The 9,672-nt window shown below is 56.1% G+C and overlaps 1 protein-coding gene across 1 annotated transcript in view; it reads right to left on the minus strand.

Annotated features, from left to right (window-relative positions):
• The window catches only part of LOC116433536 (tyrosine-protein kinase-like otk), a 43,786-nt gene extending 34,941 nt beyond the window's left edge, over positions 1–8,845 (minus strand). Inside the window, exon 1 of the mRNA XM_031991702.1 lies at positions 8,602–8,845. Within this exon, the coding sequence (XP_031847562.1) occupies positions 8,602–8,641 (40 nt within the window). The 5' untranslated portion in view covers positions 8,642–8,845. The remainder of the gene's footprint in view (positions 1–8,601) is intronic.
• Positions 8,846–9,672: the final 827 nt, after the last annotated feature.

The raw sequence follows: 9,672 nt of genomic DNA on the forward strand, positions 1-9,672 counted from the left end.
CGTCTCGTTCGGTGAAACGTTATCGAGTGCGTGCTCGCCGCGGAAAGTTGACACGCTGCGGCGATCGTTGTTGCGGACTGTGTTTAGTTGGTAAACCAAACACACGAGGTTTTCGTGCATCGGTACGTTTCGTTTACATCTCTCGAAACGGTTCGCGCAGTTAGGTCTCGAACGCGGGAACGAGTGTTCCGTGTTTGTTTAAAAATGACGGTCTTTACAGGATAGTCTTCTCTTTTGTAACACTAATTGTACCGTTCTACGTTGATGTTCTTGTTAAAACGAACGTTACCGCAGTACGCCGAAAAATGGCGGAGCACTTGGAAGAATCGCGTCCGACTTTAATGTCTGTTCAGGAAGTGTTAGAACAGTTTACGGAACTCTGAAAAAGAAAACGATCAGACTTTACGGATGCTTCGCCGTTAAAGCTCGGACTACGCGAGCATTACACGCGGCGCGTTACGAGTACCGTTTTTTCTCTGTCGGAGTGGAGGCTGTAATTTTAATGGACCTAAACTCACGGACGTGGAACACGTTAAGGTATACGGTTCGTACTGCAGCGGGGAACACGTTGAACGTAAAAAGCGGAGGTAGAACTGCCGCGAGTCTCGCGTCCGCGTAAAACCGTGTCGCTCGGAAGAGTACTAATCCGTACGTTTCGCTGGCATCGCGGGTTCATCGGGGTACCGGTGTCAATGCGCGGTTCCGCCCCTGGCCGGCGGAACGCTAAATAATTGTTCCCGTTCCTTTCGAGTCCTCGGCCGAGCGAAACGCACGCATGCGCTCCGATTACACGGGAGCGACGCGCTTTTATTCCTTCCCGTATCGCAATTGTACCGGAAATATATTTAACGGTGGGACGGAGTCGAAACAAATGAAGCAGGTATTCGTTGCGGAGATTGTCGTTGAATTCCGCGAGGGCAAAGCCGGCCGACTGGTTATTTTTTAATCGCCGGGCGGCGCACGGGCTCGAGCGGCGCGCGGCCGCGAAAAAAAAGCTCGCGTTTGCGCGGCCACCGTCGAACGAGCATAGAGAACGAGCAGCGAGCAAATACAGTCGGTCGTGCAAATTAAACGAACCGCATTGTACGTCACCGTCCGCGAATCGAAGCAGCAGGCGAAAAAAAGAAGGGAAAAACGCGATGGGAACAGACAGAATCGGGGGCAAAAGGAAGAAAAAAGGAAACGAGGGAGCGCGGGGAGCGCACCGTGACAAGAGTCATCTGGCGGAGCACATATTTTTTCGGTCGGTCGACGGTCGCCGATTCGGCTTTGTGGGGAGGAACGGAGGGAGGGGAGCGTTCGAAAAACTGCGGGGAGAACGGTGGGAAAAAAATCGGTGGAAACGGTCGCGGGAACGCGCCGCGCCGTGATTCGGCATTGTACGCGGACCGATCGGCCCGGTGATTTCGCAAACACCGGCTCTGTGTACCCTGTACGGATTAAATTCCCCGTGGCAGGGTTGGCAATCGATTGTTTCCGCGGCAGAAAGCGTTATGTGCGGCAATGCGCGTCGCCGATGATGCCGGGCAGCGCACGTGCGCGACCTATCTCGCCCGCCTATTCGTCTCGTTTACGCTCGCCGGCTTTCCAAAGGGTAATTAATTAGCTCGACGGCACCATAATAATTCTCGTTAAACGGAATATATATGTTTCGATTCCCGAATCGAATCCTCGCCGGGAAATCAACGGAACCGTGTTCCCGGCCGTTGGAACGGGACGACGGGAGGACCCGTGTCCCACGGACGAAACCGATTCCGTAACGCAGCCCGACCGTCGCGTCCCCGCGCGGCGTACGGTAATTTTCACGGGTCCGCAGATAATTGCGTTTTCGGTGGTTCGCTAGCGGGATGGAATTGCTTTCGAAATTTCGCCGGAGATTATAAGCCTGCTACGCACGAACCGAAGGTGCTGTAAATTGCCGGTTTCTCGCGGTCCCTCGGCCCCGGGCCCGGCCCCGGACGTCCCACCGAGAGAATTTAAGGGTTAATTTTCGGCCCGGACCGGGATAATGACAGGATCCGCGAGAGACACGGACGAAATCCGAAAACAACGAAAGGGCTCCGGGGAGTGGCAACCGTACCCGGCCCCGGAATTAGGCGGGAAACCTGGAAAGGCCCCGATTCGAGGCGGACAAAAGGAACAAGGCCCGGGCTGTTATAGATTTATGGCCGAGCATTACGGTTCCGACCGTTAGCGGGTGAAGCCGCGCGGGTACCGTTTCGAATTCCTAAGCACCGGCACGATCGAGCGGAACAGGATCGCTAACGGGGAAACCGAAAAGAAGAGAACTCGCAGCGAACTGTTACGTAAGGAACGCGCGATCGAACTTTCCGAACGCTTTGTCCTCGAAGATCACGGCCGGCGGGAGGGAAAGACGGATCACCGGCGCGATTAACTCGACGAGAACCAGTTTCCCTGAATTTCTACGGAGCGGTACGTTTCCATCCCCCGGCCGTATGTCAATGGTCGGCGAAGTTTATCAACGGGAGGCGCAGGCGAAGCCTAAAAAAAGAATGCCCGCAGCCTCCCCCCTGGCCCCGTCTCGCGGCGGAGTCGCTCGGCTGCGACTCCCCGATCCTGGAACCTCCCAGAGGAGTAAACACGACCGCTTTTACGACCTACTCTCGAGATTACTTTTCTTCCCGGGCCAAATATCTCCTTCGTGTTCGATCCTCCTTCGGCGGACGGGCGTGCAGCTGCTAGCTTTATGACGTTTACACAAGCGGCTCGATTTTTCGGGTGCCCCGAGCTCGGTCGCGCGGCGGAGCGTCGAGCGTCGGCCGACCGGCAGCGATACGAACGAACGAACGTACGAAGAGGCGGCACGAGACGTGGATCGGCTCGTAAACCACGGAGGATTGCAAAGGACGTCCCTTTTCCTCCGTGCTTGATCCACTTCCGGCGAACTTCAAAGCGGCGGGAGCGGAGCTATTTTCTCCCGAGCTAAGAGATCGCCCGCTCCTCGAGCGCGAGCCCGCGCGCGCCAGACGGAGACGGGGAAAACGGGCTCGCGATACGCCGCTGCCGCCGCCGCCGCCGCCGTTTGATTATTATTCGCGGCGCGGGATCTCTCTCTCCTCCGAGAACGAAGAAAAGAAGCGAAGTACTACCCCGCCGAGCGGAACTTGCCTCGTTACGACTCGAAATCTTTTCGTTACCGCGACTACACCCTCTCTCGGGCTAACGATCGGCTCGTTAAAATCGAAAGATCATTAGCCGGATGCCTTTCGTGCCTCTTCGAGGATCTCGGTCGTTTTCTCGAACGGTTGTCCACTGCTCGCTGGAATCCTGATACTTTATTCGGCCAACGAACCAACCCGAGCTAACGAGTTTTCGTTTCTCCCCACCGGTTTCTTTCCTTGATTTTCGTTTCGTTCGGCGCGCGTATCTCGACGCGGCGTAACACACCGCGCGAGAGAAAAAAGGCGGAGGAGAATTAGGAGTCGAGAGCCCGCGACGACAACCGCGGCGGCGGCGACGGGGCCGCGCGCAAAGGGCGGTTGTCCCGCATCGAAAACAATTTCGAATCGCGCGGCGTTCGAACGTACGTCTCTTGGTGACGTCCGCATAATGCATGCAGATGCATAATTCATCGTGCGCACGCAGAACGCGCACTTTATTACGCGGCTCGCAGCCGGCGAGCTACGCGAACTACATGATTTACGCTCGGCCGTAAGTTGTATGGACGCGGCCGTATCCGTGCGCGTTCCGCGTGTGGGTGAAAGGAAAAATTCCGCGTGCATTTTCACGGGATCCTGACCGCAGCCACCGCTCCGCGCCGCCGGTCGCGCGCGGGTGCTCGTCGCTGCAAATTGTGTCCGGAGTGCCGCCTTCCAGACGCTCCGAGCACCGTAAAATTCACACTCTCCGGACGTTTTTCACGATACTGAATGCGCCCCGAGAGCCCCCTTTTCTTCGTACCCGGGTGTCGAGACAAGACGCGGCCGAGCCGTGGGTTTCTTATTGAGAGAGAGAAAACTGGAAACGGAACGGGGATGGAAAACCGAAAAGGAGAAGAAAAGGAGGAGCGGGAGGAGGCTGGCCGAGGAGAAAAGGAAAACGGTGGAAAGCGGCGGGAGGGCCGGGGGGGAGAAGACACGCGCCACTGGCGTGGACGCCAGTCCCGACGCGAGCTAGAGTACCAACGCCCTTTTGACAGCGGAGAAGCAACGCCACTCTGTCGCGCTTCGCGGTGACCGGCACAAAAGGCGAAACGGGAATTAGTGGAGGCGCGCGTGGAAGCGACGTGACACCGAGCCGGCCCCTCCTCCGTCGTCCCTGAAATTTCTTACAGCGAGTCGTTAAAATAAAGACGTTCCGTCCTTAAAACTCCTCGTCCCCGAGCGTCGTCTCGCACGAACGTTTTCTAACGTTCGTTAGGCGGACTATTACCGCACGCCGGACTCACGAACGAGCTCCGCGAGGCGAGCGGGAAATAAAAGCTCGCAAAGGGTGGTGGCGCGTACGTCGCCGGCACTGAAAGCGAAACACTCTCTCGGAGCGAAGAAAGATGACGAGGCGGAAGGCGTTAACCACTTATCGGGCAAAGATTTCCAGACGGCCGGCTGCGGGAGTGCCCGCCGCGCTCGAACGAGTTTCGCCGCCGCTGCTTAGAAACCTTTCGCGGCGCCGAGCCTCTCGATCTTTTCGCGCCCCGGGATTTCACAGTTGCCCGCGCTCGACGGGAACTCGATCGAGATATCGGACGGCTGGAACGGCCCCGAGCAACGATCCCCCAAACCCGGAACAACTTTCGTCGTGTACACCGCGACGCGGCAAGTGTAACGCGCTCCGTTGTGCGAGCACGCTCAAGTGGACGCGAATGCCGAGCCGCGGCTGCCGGAGAAAAGGAAAACACTCGCGACGCGGAAGGGAAAACGCGATAGAAGGGTACTCGTGTAAAAAATTGAAAAATCGGGAGGCCCGCCGCGGTGGCGGGCAGGAATTCGCGTCGGGGGAGCTATTCACGTGACCGAGTCAAAGGGAATTCGTCGAACGGAAAGGGCCGATCGAGCGCGTGGGCGGCCGCGAGAGCGTGGCGTTTTTCAGCCGGCGCGCGCGCCGCGCACAATAACGAAGCGCGAGCGAATTTCAAAGGCAGCTATCGGCCCGCTCGCGTCGCCGCCCGCTCGAAATATATTATCCCCCGTTCCTTGCGCTCCGCGCGGGTCATCAAACGCTGCTTTCGCCCGCGACGGACCGTTTTACGCGCTTTCAGACGCCCCGGCACGCTCCGCGCGCCGGCCGACTCGCAGCACCGAGGGAAAAAAAGGAGTCGTCGTCACCGGGAGTCGAGTGCCGAGCGTCCCGTCGGAATACAGAACCGGAAGCCCCGGTATCGTCGACGATACCAGTATCCATTTATCGTCACGATATCCACGAAAAGTCACGTTCGCTCTCCGGGCACCGATCGCTCTCTGTTTTGTTAGGCCGCAACCCCGAGATTATCGCGTTCGCCGGTGATTCGATGCTTCCTGTATCATTATCGAGCATCCGCCTACCGTGATATTACACCGAAAAATTTCAACCGCCGATCGACCGCTCGCAATCATTCCTCTAACGGCTCGCGAAGATTAACTTCTGGGCTGGCCTTTCGGAGCTTGAAATCGTATCCTCCTTCGCTCGGGAGAGAGGCAAATGCGGGTCAGATCGGTCAGTTCCTATCCGTCCTGGTCCCGTTTTCAATGCTAATTTGCTATTCGGCGATACGACTACGCGTAACCAATCGAAATGAAGTAAACACTGCGATGGACCTCTCTTACCCTTGTGCCCGCGCGCCAACTCACGGGCGAAGGACACTGTGTAAATAAGAATCAGCGAAACATTGGAGAGCGATCATCGTCTCGGAGCAACGTACATAGCTGCACGCGGGACGAAGCGTTCCGAAATCGACGTTGAAAGTTTCCTTCATCGCGCGAACCTTCGAAACGGTCGGCAAACAGGAGCGAAGCTGCGTTACACGAACACAGTGTCCGTTGGCCGGGACGAGGGTCGAGAAAAACCTGACTGTTCGTCTTCGAGGGCGGTCCGGAGCGGAAAGCGTGCCCGGAACCGGAACACGCGTAACCATTCCTGCCGCGTTGTGTCGCGGCTCCCCGGGAAAAGCAGCTCGTTTTCGCTCTTCATGCGTAAATAGCCGCATTACCCGCGACCTCCGCTTTTATTCGCTCTTTTCCACCGAGTCGTACCAGCAGCCAAGGGATCAAAGGGCTAATACAATTTTTCTTCGTGCCTGGTCCCGCCGCCCCTCCGCCCGGCCCCTCGAGCTTCTTCGTCGCGCGTGTTCCCCGACATGGCGGTTTCAGGAGCGCCTCGGAGCGAAAGAGACGGGCGCGCGACCGGAGACAGAAGAGAGAGAAAGAGAGAGCGAGAAAGAGAGAGCGCGCGAGAGAGTAACTCCGGAGCTGAATAACATTCGGCGTATAAAATAGCCGCGCGCGCCGGGTCACGGACAAAGGGCCTTTAGTGGCAACCAGTGTAAAAAAGATGTACAGAGAAGGAAAGAAAGGGGGCCGGGGGAGAGAAGAGCTCGCTGGAACAGAAGAGGAGAAAGAAGCAGGAGAGAGAGGGAGAGAGCGAGGGAAAGAGAGAGAAATAAAGGGAGAAGAGCGGAGGAAAAAGCAGCAGCAGTGTGCTGGTACCCCTTTTCAGGGCACAGGACGTCTCCGAACGCCGGGACGCTCGTTCTCATCCGTAACCCGAGACGTGTAATTAGGAGCACCGGACCAAGATGAATAGCCAAGTGGCCGGTGGGGCAACCAACCACCGGTGAAGGGAAAAGCGGGGTCGAGGGGGCCACGCCACGGCCCATCCATCGACAACACGTTCGTACGCGTGTATTTACGGACGCCGGCGTCGCCGCGTGCTCTCGCTTCCCGTGGGATCCGATTCGAAGTATCGATCGACCTCTCGATCGACTTCGCCACGATTCAGGTGTTCCCGACGGGAATATTCGAGCTCCGACACTCGACGATCGGTCTCCGTTCGTCTTCGGATAGACGAAGAGGACTCTCGAAGACACGCTGATTCGGAATTAAACACGCGTCGACGAAAGACGCGGCATCGAAGCGGGTGCAACCGCCGCGATGGTTTCTGGATCGATTCACGCCGGTCCAGATGCGCCGCTATCGAACGCTCGCGCCGCCGTCCGTTCTTCCGCGATTTTTCCGATAAATCTCGGCGACCGAGGCCTTCCCGGACGGAACTAGCGGCCCGTGACGAATCGTCGAACTCGACGGCATCGTAGCTCGCCGGCATCCCTATTAATTACACGTGGAGCCGCGCGTATACGACGTTACCGTCGATATTAGGTAGGTGGATACGTAATATGGCCCCTCTCTGCCGCCGAGTCTGCGTATATTCGCTTTGTAGGTGTGCATGGCTATCGAACCGGTTCTGCCGTTCGAGAGGAAGGGAGAGGGGGAGAAAGAGCGAGAAAGAGAAAGGGGCAGAGTCGTCGGGGGCCAAGGGAGAAAGAGAGAGTAAGAGAGAGTAAAAGAGAGTGAGAGAGAGAGAGAGAGAGAGAGAAAGAGGGTGAGAGAGCAAGGGGTGAGGGAAAGACGCGGCACACCGGCGGGTAACCGGCCGGCATCATGGACGATGGAGAGAGGCCGTAGCCAGCATCCACCCGACCGCCGCACCACCATCATCCACAGGGACTACCACCAGCATCGACGCCACGAATTTCAGGCCCGTGCACGTGAGATCGACACGACCGATTCGACCGATTCGCTCGACCAGCTGCAAATTGGTGCAGCCGAGCCGCTTTACGGAACGGTCCACCGAATTGCCCGACCGTGTTAAAGGGCCATCGATTCGGCTTTGGCAACGCTCTCGAACCGATCCGGCGATCCTCCCGTACCAATTGGATACGTTTCGCGACTCTCTCCCGATCGTTTTCATCGGGCCGACTCCGGTGGGACGGGTCGAATCCATCGAGAGAATTACCGGTCCCCGAGTATCTGCTTTCGACTTTTTAACGAAAACCAATCGAAGCCCGATGGACATCGTTAGACTCGGCTCAACGAATCGGGTATCGTCCGATCGATACGGTTCCGAGCGAGCCGACGGAAACACGGGAGACGGGAGAAGGGTAAAAATGATCGGCGATCGTTAACGATCCGAGACGCGCGTTTTCGAGCGATCCCGGTTCACTGTGAGAAAAAGGGCTCGGCGAGCTAGGGGAGTGCTGAGACTGTTCAAAGCGTTCGTTTGTCTCGGAGCCGCGGCAGTCAGGCCCAATTAACCATAATTACAGCGCGGAGGAGAAAGAAACGGAGTACAGAGATTCGCCTGAGAGCCGGGGTTGAACGTTCCGAAGGAAAAACGAAACCGTTACCGTCCATAACGCGGGGTATATCTCCTGCTCCGATTCTCTCCCCCTTGCCTGCTGCCCTGCTCGCCTGACTGGCCGCGGCCTGGCCTGCTCTTGCCCTGGCTTCTCCTGCCTGCCTGCCCTGCCTGCCTGACTCTATAATTCCGTGCCGCGAGCGCGGACCGCCGGAGAGTGGGAAAGAATCCTGCGGATCTTGGTTAAACGTGCGTGCGTGCGTGCGTGCGTGTACGTGTGTGCGTGCACCGCGCACCGTGTGCGATACTCACGGAGGCTAAGTAGAAACGTAGCTACGTCGAGGCTCCGCATCCTTGTTTTAGTGTCGAACCACGGGGAAGCACGCGACACGGAAGTATACACGGTAGAGGAAGTCGGACGTGGAAGACGATCCCGGATCAATGGAATCTCACGTCGCTGTCATTCTATCTACTCTGCGTCCCGAGTCAAACCGTCGAACGAACTGACACACTATCACGAGAGCCGAATACAAAGAGCAACCGTACTCCACGAAACGACGCGCGGTACTGAGGGCCGCGAACCCACGCCGCTCAGAGGCGACCCCTGCTCCGGGGGTTCACGGCCGGGCGACGGACTCGAGCGCCGCGACCAAGATGGCGTCACTATTCAGCACGGGCTCCGGTGTCGTCTTACCGACCGCGCTACGGGATCAATCCGAGGACGGCGTGATTCTTTAACCCTTTGAACTCTGTAGACTCCGATATCGCAGCAGTTGTAATATCAAATATTTTCATGAATCTTGACCCTTTGCGGACGAAGATTTTTTTTAGTATACAAAACCTTTCGCAGATTCTAAATTAAACGCTGAATACTTAAATCATTGAGAATAAGGAAATGTACTGATTTCTTGCTGTTCGAATAGTTAAATCATTTGTTTGCAACTTGCTATTCCGAACATGGAAGTTTCATCTCAGCGAAATGCCGACATTCGTCCACAGAGGGTTAAAAAAACTACCCTAAAGTTATTCGATTTTTCACGGATTCAAATTTTGTACTGACGAGGAAAATAAAGGATTGAACGAATGTTATAGCATTTCTAATTTTCGATTGGAATTCTGTACAAATTAGTTGCAGTTGCTGATAGATTGCAAGATAACCTGGAGTGCTAAGATTTCATATACCAAAGTAGATGAAACGGAGATATCGATTATCGAATCGTTTGGTCAAATTGCATTAACGTTATTGAACATTCATCTACTAGCATTATTCATAATATAGAAATATTTTAAAATGATCATCGTTTAATTGAGCGAACTATGGTAATTCGTTTTGGTTGGGTCACCGGTGACCTCCACGGTATTCAATGTGTTAATAAAATAAAT

This window comes from Nomia melanderi, chromosome 2, assembly GCF_051020985.1.
Source record: "Nomia melanderi isolate GNS246 chromosome 2, iyNomMela1, whole genome shotgun sequence".
In the NCBI taxonomy this organism is placed as follows: Eukaryota; Metazoa; Arthropoda; class Insecta; order Hymenoptera; family Halictidae; genus Nomia; species Nomia melanderi.